Source organism: Gracilinanus agilis, chromosome 6 (genome assembly GCF_016433145.1).
Source record: "Gracilinanus agilis isolate LMUSP501 chromosome 6, AgileGrace, whole genome shotgun sequence".
In the NCBI taxonomy this organism is placed as follows: domain Eukaryota; kingdom Metazoa; phylum Chordata; class Mammalia; order Didelphimorphia; family Didelphidae; genus Gracilinanus; species Gracilinanus agilis.
In genome coordinates, this window is record NC_058135.1 from 161,876,054 (window position 1) to 161,901,118 (window position 25,065).

Sequence of the window (25,065 nt, forward strand, 5' to 3'; positions counted from 1 at the left end):
GTTTAGGAAACTTCATAAACTGGGTACAGAGACATATTAAAGTAGTTTTGGGGACTCTCTTGATATCATAAAGGAATGGCTGCTGGGATAGAGTGCCTACTCTGTATCAAAATACAAATATTATTTCATTTGATCCTCAAAGCAACCCTGAAGAGGTAGGTACTATTATTACCCTCATTTTACAGATAAAGAAACAGAAGCAAGCAGATGTTAAATGACTTGCCCAGCTACTAAGAGTCTGAGGCTGGGTTTGAACTTGGGTTTTTCTTGCTCCTGGCCTGGCACTCTATCCGCTGTGCCACCTAGAGAATTTTCAAAGCTACCCACCTTTTTTCCCCATCTCAGGGGTTTTGTCGGCTTTCTCTTTCTGGGAAGAAGAGGGTTTCTTCTCTGCTGTCTCCTCCTCCTCCTTTCTCTTCTCGGTGTGGGGTACTGGCAGTAGGTGAAGATCGCCACTGTCCTCCCTCTCATTCAGCTTCTTACTGGGCTCCTGGTCTGGTTTTACTGCCTGCCTGGATAGCACCTCAACCAAAAACGGCCTTCCCATTTTGGAAAGGGGTGAGGATGGTGGGGTCTGACTGGTGGGTTTGGGGGCTAGGGCTGGCTTCTGTGGCAGTGGTGATTTTGCCCCTGGCTTGTCATGATCCAGAGAAGAAGGAAGGTGGTTAGCGGGGAGCAGGGGTGCCGGCTGATGCCCAATGCTGGCTAGAGAGTCTTTCAAATCCAGTGAGTCATTCTTTTTCTCTTGGGTAGGGGATGTGGTGTTTTTGTCCCCATCTTTATTCTTCAGGACAGATGCTGCCCCATCAAAGTTGTCTCCCGTGCTGTGTCTCTTCTTTTTCTTTGACTGGTCCACCTGCTGGTCGTAGTGATAGCGCAAGGAGTAGTTGGTCCTTCGGAGCTTTATTCCAAAGGGGGAGGTACTCTCCTCCCCACTTGGCATGGCATCCTCTGCTTTTCCCAAGCTGCCTGTCTCGCTTTCGGAGGAAGCTGCCAAGTCTGGCTGAGCCAGGGCTTTCTGGGGGGCAAGAGGCGAACTTGGGACGAGGAAAGATGGAAGATCTTTGGCAAATTTACATCCTTCTGCGGTATCGGTGGGTTCCTGCTGCACCCCGGTTTTCTCTGGAATCTTTTGGTGTCCGTTATCAGCACCGGCAGGAGGCTGGACCTCTGCTCTTTCACCCGAGGGGCCCAGCCCAGCCTTATTCCTAAGGTTTTCTGCATTTTGCTTTTGGCCTTCAATGCCACCATCGGAGAATTTCTGCCAAGCGGGCATGATGGAGAATTTTGCATTAGTAGATAAGGTTTTCTTGAGGCTTCCCCGGGAATCACACCTACCTCTAGGCATGCTCTCACCACTGTGCCTCAAAGGGTCCTTGTCGCTGACTTGGCCATTCTCGGTATTCTTGAGGATTCTAGAACGGATAGATTCCCACTCGGCTAATGCAGCCTTACTGCTGGAAGATTCCTTAGGAAACTTGGCTTTCCCACTGGCTGCCCGCGGCTCGGGAGCGCCTCGCGGCACGTTTTCCAAAGCGGGAATATCCACGTGCTTTTTTTCTTCTGACAAGCCCAGCAGAGTCTTGCACGCCGGGTCCTTGATCTGGTTCAGGTTGACAGCTGGGCCACACAGCTGTGCTCCCGTGACCAGGATCGCAGTGTGAGGAATGCTTAGAGAAGACGGGAGGGGGTGGGAAGCTTTACTGGACTTACTGGCCTTGGGCTCCTGGGAGACGACCGGTAGCCCCGACTCCTTCCCGAGGGTCACAGGACTCAGGTTGACTTTGGGAAACAGGATTTGTTTTCCTCCCGATGATACCTGGAATGTATACGGTCTGGGCATACTCTGCCTTTCCTCCACTTCTTGCCATCTCAGCTCTTCCCCCGTCCCGTCCTTCTGCAAGGGCACCGTTTCTTTCTTCTCCACTGGAGCCAGTTCTTTTTCTGGCCGCCCCTTTTCTTTTTGGGGATGAGCTTCTTCTCTTTCTTCCTGAAGCAAAAGAGCCCCTCCATGACCATCTTCCCCTCTTTGCTGCCCCTCCTTCCCCTCCGCAGCCTGGTGGCTTTGCTTCTCCCTCAGCGGTAGCCCCTTGAACTTTCCCCCAGGGCCTTCGTGCCTGGGGGATTTCTGTTCCTTGAGGTTCTGAGCTGGGCTCTCTCTTGACTCGGACTGCCGCTGTGCTTCACGGTCCTGGGGATGCTTTTGAAGCTCTTGGCTGCCCTGTTCCTGAAGTGCCTCCGAATGCTTCCCCTCCACTTGCCGCCTCTGCTGCTTCCCTTCTTTTCCTTCGCCTGTCCCGAGCTGCTTTTCTGCCTCTTGCCCACTCTCTTCTATTTCCAAGTCTTCTCCCTTGAGCTCTTGTAAGTTCACTTCTCGTCTTTGCTTTTCAGCCTCTAATAGCTTCCTTTCCTCTTCCTCCAGCCTCTGCTTTTCAGCCTCTAGTAGCTTCCGTTCCTCTTCCTCCTCCAGCCTCTGCTTTTCAGCCTCTAATAGCTTCCTTTCTTCTTCCTCCAGCCTCTGCCTTTCGGCCTCTCTTTTCCTCTGCTCTTCTGCCTCCTCTCTCCTCTTAAGCTCCTCCAGGAGCTTCCTTTCCTCCTCCTGGCGCTGTTTCTCAATCTCTTGCTTTCTTTGTTCTTCTAGTTCCTCCTGTCTTTTGAGCTCCTCTGTTCGCTTGGCTTCCTCCTCTTGCCAACAGGGTTGTTCCTCTGCCTCCAGACATTTCTCCTCTCCTAGCTCCTTCTGTTTTGCCTCTTTTTGTCCATTTTCCTCCAGCTCTTGCCTTTGCCTCTGCCCTTCCAGATGCTGTTGCTTCACCTTTCCCCTTTCCTCCTTCTCCTCCTCTTCTTCCTCCTCCAGAAGTGGTTTTTGAGTCTCTTCCCATAGCTTCCTTTCTACTTCCTGAAGCCTTTGTTCTTCTAGACGTTTCTTCTCTGCTTTTTGCCTTCTGTATTCAGCCTCAAGATGTCTCCAATATTCCTCTTGCTTTCTTTTCTCTTCCTCTGAATCAAGTGGTCTGAGTTGTTCTTCATGCCAAGTTTGTTTTTCTTCTCCCGTGTGCCCATTCTGGTCTAGGGACAGCTGACTCTCAAAGCTTTCTTGATCATTTAGTTGGTCCTAACATTAAAGAAGGAAACAATTAGCTCTTTTAAAATAGCTTTTGTTTTGATTTTTTAAAATAGATAATAGATATTCAAAATGTATATTTTAACTTAAGAGAAGGGACAAGGGTTGATGAATATATCGTTGGATAAACTAAGGCAGAGAGGCAGCATGGTTTTGGTAGTAGGGCAATAAGGAATCAAGCCCTGCCTGTGATCCGTATTAGCTGGGTGACCAAGGATAAGTTGATTAACCTCTGAATGCCAAGAAACTCCCTAAGATGCTAAGTTGTGATTGTAGTTTAGAAAAACCTAGGGTGTTCTCATTAAACCCCATGGCCTTTCCCTTAACCACACCAAATAAATGGGTCTGTTCCTTTTGGTATGGACTGAGTTTTTGCAAGATCCTTTTAAAATTCCTGGCAACTGCCCTGTATCCCTCCCTAGGAGGAGTTTCCATAATGGAAGATGAGATCCCAGGTACAGATCCAAACCAAATAAACCCCCCGCAAGAGAAGTTAAGTGATGAAGCACAGGCTGTAGGGAAAGTAGGTGGTAGGAGCTGGGGTAAGATCCTTTACTACATACATCCTCCACCCAACCTCAAATCATTTTTTTTCCTCATCACTGGAAGACAGTGGTAGAAAATCAGGCCTTCATGGTGGGAAGATCTGGAAGAAGATACCAGATTTGTACGTAATGAAAATGATGAAAAAATGGGCTGCTTGGAAGCAGGGGTGTGCTGAAGCCAGCTCAGACTATTAAACAGACCATTAAATTTTCCTTGTAAGCTTTTACGCCTGGATAACAAGTTTTTCACCTTTGCTACAAAACTTGGGCTCTTTAATATATTGTTCCAATTGTCTAGACTAGGGGTCTGCAAACTGTGACCCAAGGGCCAAATCTGTCTGCCCCTCCTCCTAAGAAAGGTTTTTATTTAATGATTCGATGGTTTATTTAATGGTGGTATATGTATTTAAAAATGTAAAAATCTCTCATAAGGACCACAGAAAAACAGGCAGCTGCTGGATTTGGCCCACTCCTTCAGTTTACCAGCCTCTTGTCAGGACTTAAAATGATGGAGAAAATGTTCATAATGCAAATTAAACTTAAAAGTGTATCCTGTACACATTTCTTTCCCCTGGGAGCCAGTTGTTAAACATTTACCAGAATACCCTGCAAAACAAAGGATTCCTGTATATAAATGGATACAAAGGAAAGACTTCAGCAATACAACTGCAAAGCCTTTGTAGCAGTAAGAAGAAAAGGAATCTTGGAAATAAGATTTATATTTATGGTTAAGCTAACTATAGAGAGGGGTGATGGAACTTTCCATTTTAGGACAACCAATTTAAAAGGGGGCCCCCTTAGTCTGATTGCATGCAAACCCGCAGGGATTGCTAGGACCACTCCCCCTGTCCTCCCATCTGACTGCCCACTCCCTCCCTACGCCAAGGGAAGCTGGAAATGTAAGGCCTGATGATGTGGAATTTGGGCCCCGGATGGAAGTACGTCTGTGAATGAGCAAAACCAGCCCCATACTTTGCCCAGCCTCCTGTGCTTCTTGGAAACCCTTTGGTTTTTTGGCTTCACAGACAGCTTGTGCTTGGCTGCACTGTTGTCCAGGCGCGCGATGGCTAGAGGAATGGCATCCAGGTTGACACTTTCAATGGTGCCAGCAGAAGAAAAATGTCGCTTTGGCCGAGATGATTTAACTGGAGTAACCTGTGTGGTGGTGTTAAAAACAAAAGTCAGGGTTAGAAAACAATTCTGAGTTTTCCAGAGTCCCAACCATTTTATAATGGGAAGGTATTGGGTAAAGAATCTAAGCGACAGAAAAGTTATAAAGAGGCAGTTAGGTAGCATAGTGGATAGAGCACCAAGCCTGGAGTTCAGACCTGGGTTCAAATTTGACTTTAGATACTTCTTAGCTGGATGACCCTGGGCAAGTCACTTAACCCTGCCTAGCCCTTGCTGCTCTTCTGCCTTAGAATTAATACCAAGACAAAAGGTGAGAGTTTTTTAAAAAAAAGAAAAGAAAAAATTATTTAAGAAAGACAAAAAAATTTTTAAATCTATGTCTTTGCCAGGGTTGCAGAGGGGATGTTGGCAGGACCTGCTGATTAATTTAGCAAGGTTCTCTGCTCCAGTCAGAGGATGTGGATGCCTGAACATTGTCCCCACTCTCTCCCAAAAGAGAGATGTTTATTTAGATTTTAATGGTACCTTCCAAAGAGCAAACACAATAAATTTAATGTCATGAAATAGTTATGTCATATGGTCTTTTGAAAATTTAAAAGTTTGGAAACTTAATTTAAGAAAAAATATAATTTAAGGGGACACAGGACTCATACACAAAAATATTTATAGTTGCTCTTTTTGAAATGGCAAAGAATTGGAAACTAGGGGGCGCCCATTAACTGGAGAATGGTTGAACAAATTATAGTATATGAATGTTATGGAATAATATTATTGTGCTGAAAAAAATGGCGAAGGAGAAAGTTTCAGAGAAACCTAGGAAGATCTGTATAAACTGATACAGAGAGCAGTGGGCTGAATGAGAACAAGTTATATGATAAGTACATTGTCAATAAAGAAAATAAAAAAAAAATTAAGTTTAATTAATTAAAATATTTTTCCATGGATACATGATTCATGTTTTTTCCTTCCCTGCTTCCACTCCCCTCTCATAGCTGACGTGAAATTCCACTGGGTTTTACATATGCCATTGATCAAGACTTATTTCCATATTATTAATATTTGCATTAGGGTGATTGTTTAGCAGTGGTTCCCAAACTTTTTTGGCCTACCGCCCCCTTTCCAGAAAAAAAATATTACTTAGCCCCCTGGAAATTAATTTTTTAAAAATTTTAATAGCAATTAATAGGAAAGATAAACACACCTGTGGCCATCACAGCCTCCCTGGATTGCTGCAGCACCCACCAGGGGGCGGTAGCACCCACTTTGGGAATCACTGGTTTACAGTCTACATCCGTGCTCATATCCCCATCGAACCATGTGATCAAGCTGTTGTTTTTCTTCTGTGTTTCTGCTCCCACAGTTCTTTCTCTGGATGTGGATGAGGTTCTTTCTCATAAGTCCCTCAGAATTATCCTGGGTCATTATGCCCAAAGGGCTTTAACATATTGTCTGCCCTTTGATCCAGCCATACCACTGCTGATTTATACCCCAAAGAGATCATAGGGAAAAAGACTTGTACAAAAATATTTATAGCCATACTCTGTGGTGGCAAAAAATTGGAAAATGAGGGCATGCCCTACAATTGGGGAATGGCTGAACAAACTGTGGTATCTGATGGTGATGGAATACTATTGTGCTAAAAGGAATAATAAACTGGAGGAATTTCATGTGAACTTGAAAGACCTCCAGGAATTGATGCAGAGAGAAAGGAGCAGAACCAGGAGAACATGATACACTGTGGTACAATTGAATGTAATGGACTTCTCTATTAGCAGCAATGCAATAATCCAGAACAATTCTAAAGGCAATTTTTTAAAGACTTAAGAATTCTAATCAACACAATGACCAGCTGCCATTCCAAGGTACTGATGGTAAAACATGCTATGGACCTCTTAACTGAGAGGTAATAGACTTGGGGTTCAGACGGAGTCATATTTTTTGGACATGATCAATGTGAGAATTTGTTTTGTTTGACTATGAGTCATTTGCTTTTCTTTTCCTTTTTTTCCCCATTGGGGTAACAGATGAGAGGAAGAGAAAATAAATCTGGCCTCATTGATCAGGCAAGAGCGAAGATTCAGGTTTGAGGAATTATAAGAAATTGGTACTTAGGAAGCTAGTACAAGCAAGAGTTTTATTACTCTGTGAGAAAGCAGGTAGGCAAAAAACAAGTCACAAACACACACACACACACAGCACAGAGTCACAGGAGATATGTATAAGGACAATGGTCTTAGTGGGAATACACACTCATAAAGATGGAGTTTGGTTGAGAATCTGTAATTGATTACAGATGTGGAAGGGAGAATTCCGATAAGACCCAGATGTAGTGGGGAAATTCCTGGGTCACTTATCTATGCCAGATTCAGGTGGGAGAGTTTTCTAATAGGGACCAGATATTGATTAAGGGTTTGATTGGTGTAATGGAGAATCTGAGGATTTATACTGATGGGCCACCATTGCACTCGCCCAATCAGGAGCTGAGATCATGGAGGACACAGGGTCAGAACAAGTCAAAATGGTAGAAAAGTACAGACTGTCTGTTTTTGCTTATATGCTATAACTACAATATCAACCAATATATTTGAAAAATCACAACGATCACATTTTGTTAAAAAAATTAAGACAACATTTTAAATACATTTAGAGGGCCTTATCATAATTTGCTTTGGCAAAACCTTTTGGGAAATGTTCAGTGCCACTACTAAAATTTAGGCATTGGTGTGAGTAATGCTCCTTTCCAATACTCTCCTAGCATCCTTTTTCTACCCAAATCTTAATGTTTATGTTCACAGTGAGTCTGTGGTTCCCTGTAAAAAGCTTACCCCTCCATCTCTACAAAAGAATGTAAGGTTTCTATGGTTTTCCCATAAGAGGTTGGAACTTAAACAGATTCATTCAGTGATAAATAAGTATTTAGTGAGCTTCTACCAGATGTGAAGTACTTAGCTCCAGAGTTCTTTCCTTTAGAAGGAAAGGCAGGCATTATTGGGGAACCATGGAATGGTCCACTTGATTGGATTTCAGTTTTGGGATTAAGCAAGAAAAGTGAACAAACTTTTTTTTTTTGGCCCATTACATACCTCCAAAAAGTCAAGGGCAAAAGTAAAGATCCAATATTTATCAAAACATTCTTAACAGCACACTTTCCCAAAGCTTTAAAACTACTAAGACCTCCGGTATAACCCAATATATTGGAGGAGTTAACTCAGCTTTAGGATTTGACCTGGGGTAGAGCTACACTCACCTTGTTGATTGGAGAGTAAATAAAACCCCCCCTTACTCCATCAACTATATCACCCTTCTACCAGCTCTTTCCTTTCTTAATGAGATCAATATGTGATTCATGTAAACTCCATAAGGGCAGGGAATATCTTTTCCCTCATTTTATATTCCCAGTTATTAACACGGTGCCTGGCACATAGTAGGTACTTTTTGCTGTTTAGATATGTCCAATTCTTTGTGACCCTATTGGAAGGTTTCTTGGCACAGATACTGGAGTGGTTTGCCATTTCCTTTTCCAGCTTATTTTATAGATGAGGAAACCGAGGCAAACAGGGTTAAATGATTTTTCCAAGGTTATACAACCAGTATCTGAGGCCAGATTTGAATTCAAGAAGGTGACTTCAGGTCTAGTACTCTATTCACTGTACCACCTAGCTGCCTTAAGTAGGTACTACTAAGCAAATACTTAATAAATGTTTATTTATTTGCTGGATTTCTAAGTTTTCTATACATCCCAAATTCCAGCCCTTATTTATTTACAGTTTGGGATTTAAGTTTGCATAATGATATCATTTCCCCATTCTCCCATATTTCCCTTACCTCTATCTCTATCTTCCTAACATTAACACTGTCATTTAACTTCAGGCACACTATGGTCTTTGATCCTATCTTTACTCACAAAAATCCTCTCTCTATAATCCTGAATTTCCACTATTCAATCATAACCCCCATCCTTCTGTGACTCACTCTTCTTAAACCTGTTCTCCATCTTCATTACAATTTATAGTTTACTCCAACCTTCCTTGCTTTCCCAGGCCATTAACCCTGCTTTGCCCTTATTCTTCTTTCAAAATCTGGACCCTTTTGTTAGCCAGCTCAAATTTACAATTTCCTCAACCCTTGAATTTCTTTCCTCATTGCCTATCACTTTTCATCTTTTCCAAAATCCCAGCCTGGCTTTCTTTCACTATCTACCTTATCTGATTCTGCTTAGAAACCACTTGAATACTGCTTGAAGAGTGGGACCACTATAGACATAGGTTATTCAATCTTAGCGGAGTCCTCAAAGCTGTACGTTAATCTTTCTACTCTCGTCTGATTTATCCTTTACTACATAGCTTTCTACCACATAACTCTTCTGAGCCAGGGTTCTCAACCTGGAGTCTGCATATCCATAGAGATTTCAGGGGGGTCTCTAAGTTGGATGGGGGAAAAATCTTTGTTTTCCCTAACCTATAAATGAAATTTAGAATTTCCATTGGTTAGCTGAAAATATTATTTTGAGGAGACCAGTGGCTTCACCAAAGAGCCAAAGTGATCTGTGACACAAAAAAATGGTTAAAGAACCAAAGTGTACTCTAGGCAGAAGGCCTTGTATTTTATTTTTTGAGAGCTCCTCTCCAGTTCCAGAATTCAAATCACTAACACACCATAAACCTCTTCCTCATGTTCTTTGATTCAGTTTTGGAAGGTGAGATGGCCTTTCTCCTTGCCAACACCAACTCTCCTATTTGTGTTTTCGGTACCATCCACTCTAGACTACTTCCAGATGCTGTCCCTTTGATTATCATTATTCTTTTCATAATATTCAAACTCTCATTATCCCCTGTTTTTCTCCCAGTTGTCTACAAAAATGGCCAGATTTTCCTTATCTATTAATGACTTTCATTTGATCCTTTTATCCCCTTGATCTTCTGCCATATCTCCTCTATTTCCCAATAAAACCCTTAGAAAAAAAACTGTTCATACATATTGCCTTTCACTTCTAAATCCTTTGTGTTGGTGTTCAATTATTTTCTCAGTCCAGTCCCATTCTTTGTGATCCCATTTAGTATTTTTAGCTTTTTAATAATATTTAATTTTTCCCAATTAAATGTAAAAATAATTTTTAACATTCATTTTAAAAAATTTGAGTTTTGAATTCTCTTCTTCCCTCCTTCTTGAGATGGTAAGCAATTTTATACATATGCAAAATAGATTTCCATAATAGTCATATTGCGAAAGAAAGCATATATCAAAAAACTCACAAAGGAAAAAAAGGTGAAAAATAATTTGCTTACTTCTACATTCAGACTCCAATCAATTTCCAGAGGTGGGTAGCCTTTTTCATCATGAGTCTTTTGGAATACTCTTGGATCATTGTAGTGCTAAGAATAGCTGTCTTTCACATTTGATCTTTATACAATATTGCTGTTATTGTGTACAGTGTTCTCTTGGTTATTCACTTTGTATCAGTTCATGTAAATCTTTCCAGCTTTTTCTGAAATCATCCTGTTCATCATTTCTGATAGCACAACAATATTCCATCACAATCACATGCCACAACTTTTTTATCCCTCAATTTCCAATTCTTTACCATCACAAAAAGAACTGTTATAAATATTTTTGTACAAATAGGTCAATTCTTTTTATTAAATAAATCTCTTTAGAATATAGAGGTAGTAGTGGTATTTCTGTGTCAAAGGGTATGTATATGTTGATAGCCCTTTGGGCATAGTTCCACATAGCTCTCCAAAATGGCTGGATCAGTTCACAGTTCCATCAACAGTGCATTAGTGTCCCAATTTCCTCACTTCCCTTCTAACATCGATCATTTTCCTTTTCAGTCATATTAGCCAATTTAATAGGTGTGAGGTAGTACTATGTCTAAATCATATTCATTTTGACCTTATCTTGGTATATATGATATATTATTCTATACCTACTTTCTGTCATGCCATTTTCCAATTTTTTTTTACTAATTTTCCTTGATAATTGCTTGAAATATGATGTCCAGGCTCTTTTTTGATCGTCACTTTCAGGTACTTCAGTGATTCTTAAATTATCCTTCCTGGGTCTATTTTCCAAGTCAGATATTTATCCAATAAGATATTTCACATTTTCTTATTTTTTTTCATTCTTTTGATTTTGTTTTTATTGTTTCTTGATGTGGTATAATGATGTTAGCTTTCACTTGCCTAATTCTACCTTTTAAGAAGTTGTTTTCTTGTACATTTTTATACCTCCTTTTCCATTTGGCCAATTCTAATTTTTAAGGGATTGTTTTCTTCTATGTCTCTTTTTATATGTGTGCGTGTGTGTGCGTGTGCACGCGCGCATGTGCGCATACTTCCTTTACCAAGCTGTTGACATTTTTCATGATTTTCTTCCGTCAGTCTCATCTATTTTACCAATTTTTCTTCTATCTTACTTGATTTTCAAAATCTTTTCTGAGCTCTTCCAGGAGTTCTTTCTGGGCATTATTCCAGAACACATTTGTCTTTAAGGCTTCACATGCAGCCATTTTGACTCTGTTGTTCTCTTTTGTGTTTGTGTTTTGAGCTTCTCTGTCACCATAGTAACTTTACATAATCAGGTTCTTTTTTGTTTTGCTTATTTTCCAGGCTATTTTGTGATTTCTAACTTTGTTAAAGTGGTCTCTAGTCCTGGAGTGGAAGGGATATTCTCCCAAGCTTCTTGCACCAGGGGCACATGTCCTAGCTGCTGTCCTAAGCCAAGGACCCAGGGTCTCACTGCTGGCTTCCTGCATGCTGCCTGTGTTAAAATGAGCTCCCCTCTTACCTTAGTTAGACCTTTCCTGATAATCTTTTAAACTGCCTTGAGGTAGAAAATTATTTTACCCCTTCCTTTTGTTAGTTTTGCCACTACAGAACGCATTTTAAGGCATTACTTTATAGTTGTTTAGAGACAAATTTGGGAGAGCTCAGCTGAGTTCCTGCCTCACTCTACCCTCTTCCATTTGGGGTTTTCTTGGCAAATATATGAGGGTGGTTTGCCATTTCCTACTCTAGTTCATTTTACAAGTGAGGAAACAGAGTTAGGTGACTTACGCAGGGTCATGTAGCTAGCAATCATCTGAGATCAGATTTGACCTTGGAAAGATAAATCTTTCTGACTCCAGGCCCTTTGTAGTCTGGTTTATATTATCATCATTTGACTGAAATTGCTGCCTTTAAAGTCTTCTGGGTTCTCTTTCTTCCTAAAATATAATCACTTTTTCTTAGTTCTCATTTTTCTTGGCCACTCTTGCAACACTTGTCACTATTGGCCATCCTCTCCTCTTGGCTACTCTATTCTTTCTTGATTTTTATGATGCTGCCCTGTTGACCTTCCTGTATGTTTATGAGAATTTTTTGGAGAATCATCACCTATATCCCACCCTCTATTTATAGGTATATCCAGAGGCTCTATGCTGGGTCTTCCTCTCTCTTTTCTTTGCACATATTCTTTTGGTAATCTATTCAGCTCCAATGGATTCAAAGATGCACATGACCTTCAAATCTACATCTCACTGGATCATAGACTTAGAGTTAGAAGGATCTTGGAGGACATCTTTTTTTTTAAACCCTTACCTTTGGTCTTAGAATCAATACAGTATATTGGTTCTAAGATAGAAGAGTGGTTAAGAGCTAGGCAATGGGAATTAAGTGACTTGCACAGGGTCACACAGGTAGGAAGTGTCTGAGGCCAGATTTGAACCCAGGACCTCCCATCTTTGCACCTGGCTCTCAATCCATTGAGGCACCTTAGCTGCCCCCTCAGAGGATATCTAATCTAATTTCCTTATGTGATAGATAAGGAATCTGTGAGGACCAAGAAAATTCTAGACTACATCTCTTTTCCAAACTCCAGTTTTGTGTCTCTGCCTGTTGGACATCTCTACTTTGAAGTCTTATCAGCATCTGAAACTCAATATGTCCATAACAGATTTTATCTTTCCTCCTAATCCCTAAATCCTAAATCTTCTCATAATTTCCCTATTTCTATCCAGGGCAACATTATTTTTCTAGCCACTGAAGCTGAATACCTTCAGATTATCCTAAATCTTTCTTTTCCTTCAACCTCATATTCAGTCAGTTGCCAATTTTCATCAGTTCTGCCATCTATCTCATCAGACTTTTCATCTTTCAAACCACAGGCATTCTATGCAAGGCCCCTGGCCCCTTTTGTCTGGGCTATTCCAATAGCCTCCCAGTTGGCTTCCCTATGTTCAGTCTCTCCTCCAAGTTATCTTCCACATAGCCGACATTCCAAAAGCATAGGTCAGCCCAAGTAACCTGAGTAACTCCCAATTCCAGTCTTATTTTGCTTTTAAAGTCCTTTATAATCTGGGTCCAAATTACTTATATAGTCCATTATACATCATTCCCCCTCAAAACACTATGCCAAGCTGGTCTATTTAATTACTAGATATATATGTTAAGTACTTTGTGAGGCTACTGGGCTAAGCACTGTGGATACAAAGCAAAAGCAAAAAACCTCAAAGTCCCTGCCCTCAAGGGGCTTACATTCTAATAGGGAAGACAACATATGTAAATCTGGATGAGGAAATAAATTGATAAAAAGGAGATGGAGAGACAGAGGAGGTAGATTATAACTAGGGGGTCATGAGAGACCTCCAGGAGGAGGTAAACTTTGAGCTTACTCTTCAATGGAGTGAGAGATTCTAAGAGTTGGAGTTTAGGAGAGGGAACATTGTCAGTGCAATGGCAAGGATATGGAAGACAAAATGTGTACAAGTAGCTCAGTACAGCTGCATTATACTGTTCACACTAGAAAAGTGAGGGGAAGTGAAACTTAAGATGCTGAATGTGACAGAGAGGAAGCTGTAGCTCATTATGAAGGGTTTCCATGTAAATAATGAGAACCAAAAGGTCCTCATCACATGATGTCTATAAACTTCAGGATATTCATCCCATTGATAAAATATTTTCACTAGATAAAGAGGGCAACATTAGATTGGGGGACGGAATTTTGTGTATGTGTGTTTGTGTGGCAACTGTGGAATCAAGAGCATGTTAGTGATGATTCCTCATTTTGGAATGACTTTCCACATTTGTACATGAAAAGCAAGGTTTTGGATAGTTCCAAGGCTTATTCAGGAAATTAAATTGATATTAGGGATAATGGAAAATTAAAAAACCCAATTGTAGTCTTTGGCTTTCCAAATTTCCAAATCTGTGTGACTCTGAAATATAGGAGAAGGATTTCTTGATTCAATTCAAATGAAATAAATCTATTATTCTCATTCTTTCCCCAAGAGGTAAGTGAAAAGAGATGGAAGAATTAGGTTTCAAAAGAAGTTCAATAAAAGACTAAACACACAGACATGTATTTGTAAAAAGGACAAAAATTAATGTTCATATCTAAGCACAAATGATGAGGTTCCAAGATGAATAAATTGACTGCGATTTTGTTCTGTTCTGGTTATTTTTAAAAAGTTATCTGAGCAGGTTGCATCATCTTCAGAAATAAATTTCATTTGCAGAAGGGTCAGACAGTAACCAATGTGTACAATCTCTTAAGCCTGGAGCCCTAGCCCGGACCCCTGGGAAGATGAGAAGGGTCATGGTAGCGGACCAGACTCTGAAGAAAGTATGACCCCCAGTTTTTCCACAGGCTTAATTTGGCTCCTGCTGTGAAATTCACAGATGTGAAACGAAAGCTGAAAAACCAAGGGATAGGAAGTGGAGAGAGAGAGAGAGCAAATAAATCTGGGTACCAAAGAAGAAAGAGGCAGTTTTTTAGAGCCACGAGAATCTTTCATGTACCTTGAACAGCTGTGTCAAGTGGCCTCTTGGCTTAATGAAGCAAAGGAACCTCTTTAGAAATTTATCTGTGTCTAAGACTCCAAGTTCAGGCATGCTGGGAGTCTAGGTTTTCCAGAGCAGGGTCCAGTTTCATCAAACACATATTGTCATGGAAACAGATTCCCCAACATCTGCTACTGCCTACTTATTAGTGCATCTTTAAGGGCCATGTGGTTGCACTTCAGAGGGATTTAAAGCCTTAAGTGAATGTAAAATTTGCAATGGGAAAGTGAGGAAAATAAATAACAAATGATTACAGAGGGGAAAAAAGAAGTCAAAGCAGAGAAATCAAATGAACAGATGCATATCTTATTACCTTCTCTTCCATTTCACTCCCTGTTCCAGGTAAATTCAAAGGACTTAAGGAAGTTGGAGTATCACTGGACTAGAAAAACAATAAGATGATAGAAGTTAGATGTTGGGACATAAATATTCTGGCCAAAAATGAACAAAAGATGACATTCTGTCTCTTGGCAGTCCCATGTCTGGCTCTATAGTTTATTATTGAGATTTTTTCTATTTATTTTTCTATTATTAGTCTCAATGTGTTGAAGGAACTATTTATGGAAACAGAGATTGTGAAAGCCACCTAGTCCAACCCAAATCTGAGCAGACATTTCTTGATACAGTGCAGCAAATGTTTATTAAATGCCTTCTGTATGAACAGCACCATGCTAAGCTCTAGGGAGATAGAAAACTTATTTAAACAGGACAAAATTCTTGACTTCAAAGAGCTTACAGTCTAGTAGGGGTTCTAACATGTATGACAAATCTAGTCCATGATATTGAGGAACTCACGACTATCGGAGACAGTTAATGAACAGCTCTACTTTTGGTGAAGTTTTTCTATTGAGTCAAAATTATCTTCTTTTAGCTATTTGTAAAATCAGACATTATCACTTAAAGCACATAGCTGAAGACTAAAGCCCCTCTTTTGTTTAAAAACCACCCAACCTAGAAACAAAAATAACATACTCGGTAGGAGCATGGAGTGTGTAGCTGGTATTTCGACCTGTTGGGAATACATTTCAAATCATTGTAATTTTCCTCTTTCAGTCCCTTGACCTGTCATATACCTGCCTCCTGTGGTCTTTGACTCTAGTTCACCTAACCATGGGCTAATGATGTCAAAGAGGGCAGTTAAAAAAAAATCCCCACCATCATCATTGGGTTTTTTTTCCATCTCAAGCTGTCTTTCTCTACCCCCAAATCCCTATCTGCCAGCTCCATCACTTTCAAACTAAGCCAGAATAGCTCAACTCTCCCTATATCAGCTGGAGGTGAGAGGAACTAGATGGGCACAAGAGGAATTGTAAAGACAAAGAGAAAGAAAAAGGTTAGAGACACAGCTCTTAGTAAAATAGCTAGTTTGCCTTTGTAAAGTTTTCTCTTCTTGTAACTTTTCCTCTTCCCACTATTTCAAAAGTGCCCAGTGACTTTTGTCCTTCACAATCTGTTGTTAGAACTTGATATCAGTTATTTACACTTTAGTGTGAATTTGTTAATTTGGTATCCAAGAGGATATTTCAATTTAGCCCTATTCTAATTATGGAATTAAAGGGTTTGTCCAATTAAATGGATTTTAAGCATTAGGGAAGGAAATGGTTTTAGTAGGTTTGGGGTCTCTTTGAAAACTCTAGACCTTTAAATATAATTATAAATGCAATTATAATAATAGAATAAATTTAAATAATTTCCCCCATATGATCCCTAACTTTTTCTGAAGTCTTTCTTTTCTATTTCGACCTGGAGTAATTCTTGGGATTTTAGGAACAAGCTATCTAGATAAGAGCCTCCTTATTTTGTGTTAAAATTATTTCCTTCAAGAATGGGGAGGAAGGAGGTAGGGGCGAAGCATATACTGCCTTTTGTCTTTAATATTCTACAGTAATGATAGCATATTCCTCTATATCTCCTGAAGAAACTTTTTAAAGAAAAGTTTTTAAAAGTTCTGCCAGACTTTGGCATAGATGTTTAAAACTATGACAATAACATCACTCCCTAGGCTATCCCTGTAAAAAGATGCAATACTATAGTTGTTGCAGTCCAGCATTGATTGGTGAGACTAGAGATAAGGGTATTGTCCTAGAGTGGGAAGAATTTCGGATTGGGAGCTAGGAGACTTGGGTTCAAATTCTGGGCTAGTTACTTTCTATCTGTGAAATGGTGGATCTTTAAGTTGTTAATGTTTCATCTCATGTATGTATGGTTCCTCCTCTTTCCTAGATCCTATAAATGGAAGCATACTTAAAACCTCCTGAAAATATTAAGAAAGAACACTCCTTCAACCTAAAATCTTTTCCACACCTTTCTGCTTTATGGAAGTAGGTAGAAATAAAGCTAAGTTTTCTTAGGGAAATGGAATTAAGGGATAACAACAACAACAAAAAAGGAATTCTTGTCTTACAGCCCTTGATCATTCTTCCTGATACTCTCTTCTCTCTAGGTTTTTAGGACACTGCTCTCTCCTACTTCTTCTCCTACCCTCTCAGTCTCCTTTGCTAGATCTTCTTCCAGGTCTAATTGTTGGGTATCTCTCAGGGTTTTGTCCTGTGCCCTTTTCTCTTCTCCTTTTCTATTGCTTCTCTTGGTGATCTCATTAGCTCCTATGGATTTAATTAGCATCTTAAGGCTGATGATTCCTAAACCTACTTATTGTTGTAGAAATTTCATCTTGCATCTCCATCTGCCTTTTCAGGCATCTTGAACTGGATGTCCAGTAATCATTTTAAACTCAATCTGTCCAAAACAGAACTCATTACCAAATTCTCCCTTTCTTACTCCTACTCTTACTCCCTATTAAACTCTCCCTTACTCCTACTTTCCTTATCACTATAGAAGGCAACACCATCCTCTTAGTCCTTTAGGCTAGGCACTTGGAAATCATCCTGGACTCCTCACTATCTCTCATCTCCCCTAATCAATCTTTTGCCAAAGCCTATCAATTCCACCTTTGCAATATCTCTTGAATATGCTCTGTTCTCTCCTCTGACACTGCCACTACTCCAGTGCAGGCTCTCATCATGTTGTGGGAGAACCGCACCCAAGACTGTAGCAGGGTCTCGCCCCAAGAATGGGAGACTCAAACTCCATTCAATCCAGAAGAAAAGAACTTTATTTGAAGGAGTTGCGATTTTTGAAATATATTTGTTGATGTCATGTTATAAGAGGACTCTGGCATGCCAGAAGAATCCCTCAAACTCATGCTTGCTCCTTATTCTCTATGACACCAAACCCCCCCAAACACACCTTCACCTGAATCCAATTGGCTCTTCTGGAATGAGAATATGGGGTGGGGGGGAATGCATGAGGTACATTGGAGGACCACTATAGATAAGTAATTCTATCTTACATTTCTAGACAGTTCTAATCTAAAGTAAATACAGAAAATTATAAGTAATTAATAAAACAGATTAGGCACAAAGCTGATGCCCAGTATAGAATATTACAGATCCAGTACACAGAGTGGGTAATGGATCAATCTGCAATTCATGCTTGGCTAATGCTAAAATTACAGGTTTTGTAGTTGATGTTTAACAGGTGCTAAATGGTGAGAAATACAAGATTTCAGAATATGAGGGTCTTGCTCCTATTACTTGCCCTCACTGCCTGTTCTCTGTCCCCATCAATCACTACTTGCCTGGATTACTGTAATTGGCCGACAGGTGGGTCTGGCTGCCTCTAGTCTCACCCTACTCCAATCTTTCCTCCAGTCTGCCAACTAACATGATTTTCTTAAAGCAAAGACCCAACTATGTCAACCTCCATTCAATAAATTCTAGTGACTCCCACTAGAGTGGCCTCCAGAATCAAATACAAAATCCTCTGCTTGGCATTCCTTCTAGCTTTTCAATCTCCTTACTCCCTGTCACATACTCTTTAATCCAGTGACACTGGCCACCTCTTCATTCTACAAAAGGCTCTTCTTTGTTCTGCCTACTGACCTTCCTTTAAATCCTACTGAAATCTCTTCTTTTATTGGAAGTGATTCTCTCTTAATTCTAGTCTTCCCTTTGTTAATTGGTTTCCCATTTATCCTGTAAGTTTGTTTGTGTGTTGTCTTCCCTATTAGAATGTAAGCCTCCTTGAGAGCTTTTGCCTCTTTTTGTGCTTGACACAGAGTAGGCACTTAATTGTTTATTAATAGATTAATTGATTGCATCATTGCTTCCTCACCCGCCTGAAGTGATTGGCTCTAGGACTCAACTTTTTTCAATGACAAAGAATCAAGATAGTGATGAAAGGGATCAGGAGGGGGGTCCCTTTTTAAAAACTTCTGGAGAGAAGTTCATTTCTGGAATGCTAACCCGGGCTATATTTTAGCATATTTTTTTTTCTCATTCAAGAATCTTAAAATAACTGAAATCTTTCTGGGGAAGGGAACCATGTCAGGAGGGGAGGAGAGAGAATGTCAATTTGTACATCTCTCTTCAAGCTAGAAATGGCTTAGATGTGGATGAATTTTAAATGAAATAAAATTTTTCCTTTTTCTGGTAGATGTGGCCCAAACTACAGAACACAGTATTAGTATGGACATTTTCTTTCTTTGAAACATAGCTGCATCCTCTTGGAGCACTGTGGCACAGTGATCCATTGTAGTAGAAACAGAATTGAGTTTCTCCCCTTCAAAAGGGGGAGTAGTCTCCACTCTAGTGACCTTCCATCATTGTTTCACCCTTTCTCTTTCATCAGCCTCCACAGCAGGCATAAGAAAATCCTGAATCGTCTCCCTCCCTTGAGAGAATGTATCATATGTCAGATTATTGGAAATTAGGTCCTGCTGGTGACAACTTACTTTATTCTCACTGTCAGAGAGCACTAAATCCTGGTGGGTCACAATTTCCATGGGACTGCTCAGGAACAGATCTTCTTCTAAGCTAGCCTCTGGACTGGGACTGCTTGTCCTCTTCATAGGAAGGGCTGTGGGTGGTGGGGACTGCCCAAACTTGATATTCTTGCCCAACTGTGGCTGAAGAAAGGAGAAAGACAGAAAATCAGTCAATTCTGGAACAACAAAACAGTTAAAAATTCTAGAGCTAAGGCGATCCCAGAGTATCTGGTAAAGGTTGGGGGAATGTTCTAGATGGAACTAATTCAATTCATGAGCAAAGCAACTAAAGCACATTGAGGCAAGTGACCATGATGAAGGGCTACAATGTTAACTGGGGGGGGGGCATGTATTTTTTTCATTTCCTTCCTCCCCCACCCTCCTCATAAACCATTCTCATTCCTTCCCAATGGTGAGCCATGAACATTCTCATCAATCAGCATCTTCCTAAACTTCAAAACTGCTTGCCAGTTCTTTTGGAACTATTCACCCTCTGAACCTCCGCTGGATGAACAAGATTCTTAGTGTTCACACCATGATCCAAGCTCCTGCTCTGCCCCAAAGAGATTCCTGATTTTCCTCAGGGGGATAGGGGTAGGGAGACCTTGATCTCTTGAAATCCTGTTCTAAGCAGTCAGGATATAGAAAATGCCATTTATTAGCAAAGCTTTTTTTTTTTTTTATGAGTGAAATCCTTCAGGGAGTTTCATTAATGATGTTCTTCTCCCCTGATACCATCTCTGTTTTACCTTTTGCAAACATCTCTAGTAATTCTGTGGAGAAAAGCAACTGCTTACATAGAAAGATGTTTAAAGGAACAGAGACGGATAGTGAATGGAGAGGACAGAGAAGGTAGGAAGGGAGAGAAGAACAGGGACCTGGGAAGAAGATAAGGGGAGAAATGAGAAGGGAACAGGGAGAACATTTAAAGGAAGTCTGACAGTTAAAAGGCCAAGAAACATAAATAAAATATTTACTGAATAAAAACAAAACAAGAAAAAATATTACTTGAGAAATGGAACAACATATTTCACACCTCTTTGATGCATGTGAGTAAGCTTGTCTAGTGGTGTAGACAGCAACCTATTCATACCCTGTCTGCCTGTGTCCCAAGTGTTTATTTTCTCATTGACTTTTGGTCTGGACAACTGATGGTGTCACTGTTTTACTAAGGCATGAGGGCATCTATTCATCAGTAATCCATTACTCTCTCTCTCCCTCTCTGTCTCTCTCTCCACCTGAGCAGCTCATCTCCTTTTCCCCATCATATATGTCACTGATACTATCCTTTATACCACTTCCCAACACTTCTCTTTGTCTGGTAATGAGTTGCCACTTACTTGTGGCCACCATGTACCTCTCCACTGCCCTCTGGGTGATGGCAAGTTTAATCCTTCAGATACTGTAGAATATATGACATGACTTGCAGCCATTCAACATCACTGGAAGAATACTGATAAAATGAACAGAAACACTTAGCACAAACAAATGGAGTTTATAGGGGGAAAGATGCGATTTGAGAAATACTGATTTGAGTGGACACAAGGTCAAAGAAATCTCATCAGCATTCTAAAAAATAGCTTTTCATTCTGGCTAATCTTTAATCCCAAAGACATAAATCTAGCAACTTAGTTCCTCCTAATAGGAGCAAGAATAAAGAGAGGAAGTAGTATTTGTCCTAGTGTTCCTGGGTCTCTAGGAATAGGGTTCATGTCCTTCTCTGCTTCTACTCAAAGGATGCTCTGCTAGAAAAGGTTGCCCTCTTCATTGAACTGTAAGGCCACCAAGTGTCTAGAGATGGACAGTTATGGAATTCTATAAGCCACCAACTTCACAAGGTGACCTCGAGGACTTCACAGTACAGGTGAGAACTTAGTATGGACCCAATCAGTACTAGAGCCTGAGCCTGACTTCAGTGCCCTGGTTGGCCACCCCACTGAACGCAGTGAGGAACTTTTGATGTCCAACTAAGAGAGGATGAACAGCTGGAGCAGTCCAAGAGTTAGAAGCTGTAGGGAGTCTTTCTAAGCCCTATGGGAAGGAGCAGTGAGTGTCTAGTGAAAGCCAATCAACAAGCAAGCTCAGCAGAAATGTCCAATGAACAAGAGAGGGCATGGATTAGCTATACAAATGACTCATGTCATTTATTGCTCTGGACAACCCATTTGGGAAAGGAAGGGATGGGTAATCTAGACATTTTGGCCAAAGCAGTCAGAAGTTAGCATTCCTTTTTTGGAGATAAAAGGACCAAAAGGAATAATCCCAGCAAAGCCTAACTTGGCCTGCAGTTTGGTCATTCATTATCTTTCCTAGGAGCACTAACCAGTCTGCAGGTAACTGTTCTCAGGCATTTTAGACTTCACATTCTTTTCTGAGGACACTCCATTAACCAGTCCTTAGAAATGACCAAGATGGGGATCATTTGTTCTACTTACAGCTGAAAAAAAATACAGATTATCTTCTTAGGGAAGGACCTGGGTCTACTTTTGATCCAACATTCTTCTGCTATATAATAAAAATATTTCTGTCGTTTAGTTGTTTCAGTCGTTCTGACTCTTCATGATCCCATTTGGGGTTTACTTGGTGGCAAAGATAGTGGAGTGGTTGCCATTTCCTTCTTTTGCTCCTTTTCACAGATGAGAAACTGAGGCAAAGAAGGTTAAGTGGCTCTTGCAGGGTCACCCAGCTAGGAAGTGTCTAGGGTCAGATATGAACTCAAGAAGATGAGTTTTTTTGATTTCAGGGCTGGGCCTCTATCCAGTATGCCACCTAGCTGCCCTAATACTGCCACTATTATTAAGCCTTCCATTACTTTATTTTAGTTTGACATCAACACATTGATGCTTGGAGTAAATGAAGAATGTAGCAAAGCTTTGTCCGAACTGGAAAACTGAGCTCCCGCGGTGGGAAAGGGAAAAGAGATAGAGATAAGGAACATGAGCAGGTAACACAGAGGCCAATGGAGGGGAGTCTCAGGACAGGAAAAGGAACAAAAAAAAAAACCCTAATGTTAAAGGACCAGAAAAACAGAAGAGGGCAGAACAAATAAAAAAGAGGTGAATTCAGAAAGGAAGAGTCTGGGAAAGAGAAAGCAAGGAAAAGAAGAGCTGAGAGACAAGGAAGGAAAGAAGATTGGCAAACCTGGCTGAAAATCCACCAGGTTGCAAGGAGCATATGTGCATGCCTGGGCACACATTTGTCCATGGCACCCAAGTGGGTGCACATAAACAGGCTGCTTTGGGTCAGTGATGGATTTATCTTGGCAGCAGATACCTTATTGCTCAATTTTCATTCATTCAGAATAAAAACGGTTCCCCTAACTAAATGGGGCTGATTTAAGATCCCCCAGGGGAAAAGGAATTCTGACTAGCAGCCAGGTGTTCCTCCATGACTAACTCAGGTTTTAGCATCCTTACGGTGCATACAGATAGAGTGTCTATGAGGGGGAGAGGGTTGGATGGAGGTGGCGAGTTATGTGTGGGAGAGGAAAAGTGTGTGTGGCGCTGGGATAACCAGTTGTATAAATGTTTATTATGTGCCTAAACCAGTGCTTTGCACTCAAATAGGTGCTTCATTAATGTCTGTTGAACCAAATTTAAAAAACAAATCATGAACTACAGTTGACAAATGAAGCCAACTTTTCATTGTCTGCACAAAAGGCTATTTTCAAACACGTGCACTAGAGTTAGATAAAATGCTGAGAAGCCCAGGTGGCCCTCATTTATCCATCTTGAGAGTCACGAGCAAGATGGTACAATGATTAAGAAGGGGGCTAGAACTAAGGAGCTATTTAGGGATAACCTGGCTCCCTCAAACAGACTCTCCCTTTCCAAACTATGGCAGCCACGATCTTCTAGCTGAAAGGCAACATCAAAGATGATGGTTCAAGGTTCCTGCTACTCATCTCTGGGGATCTTAGACTCAGCCCTTATTAGCAAGTTTGGCAAATATCATAAACTCTAATTGGGGGAAGTGCCCTAATTTAGAGGCAAGAAAGGGTGGGGGAAGGCAGGAACTCAGTCCCACAGGAAAAGACCCTTGAGACACTTACGTTAAGCTACTGCTGCTAAGGGTGGAGGTGGGAAGGAGGGTTGGATGGAGCATTGTTCACCCAAATCCATTATCTGGTTTTCAGTTAGAATACTATTTCTATTTTAATTATTCTCCCTAATAAGGTGCTAAGATCTGTTATTTCTGTGTTGCTCATGCCGTCTGAGCCCTTTAAATTCAATGCAAGATGTAGCAAAGCCCAAGTTTTACTGCTCTAGTTACCTTCTCATTTCAGGTATGGTGACATTAAATTAATGGCTAAATAAACTCATTAAACAGAGTTCTGAATGTCATGTCAAATAGCCTGTTAGTTACTTTGGTCTCTCTCTACACTTTAGTCACTGGCATTAAAGGAAGTTTAAAAAACAGTAGTCTAAGGGGGACAGCTGGGTGGCTCAGTGGACCAAGAGCCAGGTCCAGAGATAGGAGATTCTGGGCTCAATTCTGGTCCCAGACATTGCCTGGTGGTGTGACCCTGGGGAAGTCACTTGATCCCCATTGCCTAGCCCTTACCATTTCTTCTGCCTTGGAACCAATACACAGTATTGATTCTAAGACTGAAGGCTACTTGGGCTTCTCTGCTTTTTGTCTAATTGTAGTGCACATGTTTAAAAACAGCCTTTTGTCTACACAATGAAAAAACTGAATTCACTGGTAAACCGTGGGTCATTATTTGTTTTTAAAATTCAGTTCAACGGACATTAAAAGCAAACAAAAAACTCAGTAGTCTAGTAAAGCTTCCTAGTAGAAGTCTAGTAGAGCTTTCTCTGTTTCATGGACCTGCAATTTCCTGGGGTAGGAAACTCTCTCAGACAAAAGAAGATGGATAAATCTTAGGCATCTAATAGTCCTACAAAAGGCCCTTCAGGGGGCGGATGAGAGATGAGGTGATTTGCCCAGGATTCTAGGACCATTCTACTGTTCATCCTGATAGACCTTGGAGAACTGAGTCTGGCCACTCTTTAACACTGCCTCTGGATTCTTTTTTCGAGCTTAAACATTAAAAAAAAAAAGAATAACTATCTCTTTTGGGGAAGTCCTTATAAGGTTTCTTCCCTTCACACAAACTGTAATTCATAAGCTGGAGAGGAAAGCATGGAAACTTGTGCCCTATACATAATGCGTGTGATGTGTGGCCATGAATGGCGCTTCTGTGGAGAATGGAATGTGAAATCAAAGAAGCCACATTTTATCCATCCAGATTGGGGCATTTTGGGGTAATATGGAATGTTGCAGAATGATGTTATGAAAATGCACATCCATATTTATGAGGATTTTTTTTTTATCCCGTGGAAATTCCCCAGAGGGCCCCTGTTTGTGCTTGGCAGTCCACAGGCAGCCAACAATAAGCTTCTCCCAGGTGTTTCTTCAGCACGACGTGAATTCTGCTGTGAAAGAAGAATGAAGCTGCCACTACCCTGAGCACACTTCAGCTTCCTTCTCTCAGCAGTCACAATTCCAGGGGAAAAAATGATTTAAAATCCTCCCATCAATTTAAAGTAATCAGCTCCATTTAGAAGTTCTTAGCAGTCTACAATCTTTGCTTTTGTCCTTGACAGCTGCAGGGGAACG

General features: G+C 40.7%; 1 protein-coding gene across 1 annotated transcript in view; it reads right to left on the minus strand.

Annotated features, from left to right (window-relative positions):
• Positions 1-25,065, minus strand: part of CRACD (capping protein inhibiting regulator of actin dynamics) — a 45,414-nt gene that overhangs the window by 16,640 nt on the left and 3,709 nt on the right. Inside the window, exons 2-5 of the mRNA XM_044682226.1 lie at positions 19,411-19,584; positions 14,932-15,000; positions 4,642-4,824; positions 328-3,115 (exon numbers count right to left, since the gene is read on the minus strand). Of these exons, the coding sequence (XP_044538161.1) occupies positions 328-3,115; positions 4,642-4,824; positions 14,932-15,000; positions 19,411-19,584 (3,214 nt within the window). The remainder of the gene's footprint in view (positions 1-327; positions 3,116-4,641; positions 4,825-14,931; positions 15,001-19,410; positions 19,585-25,065) is intronic.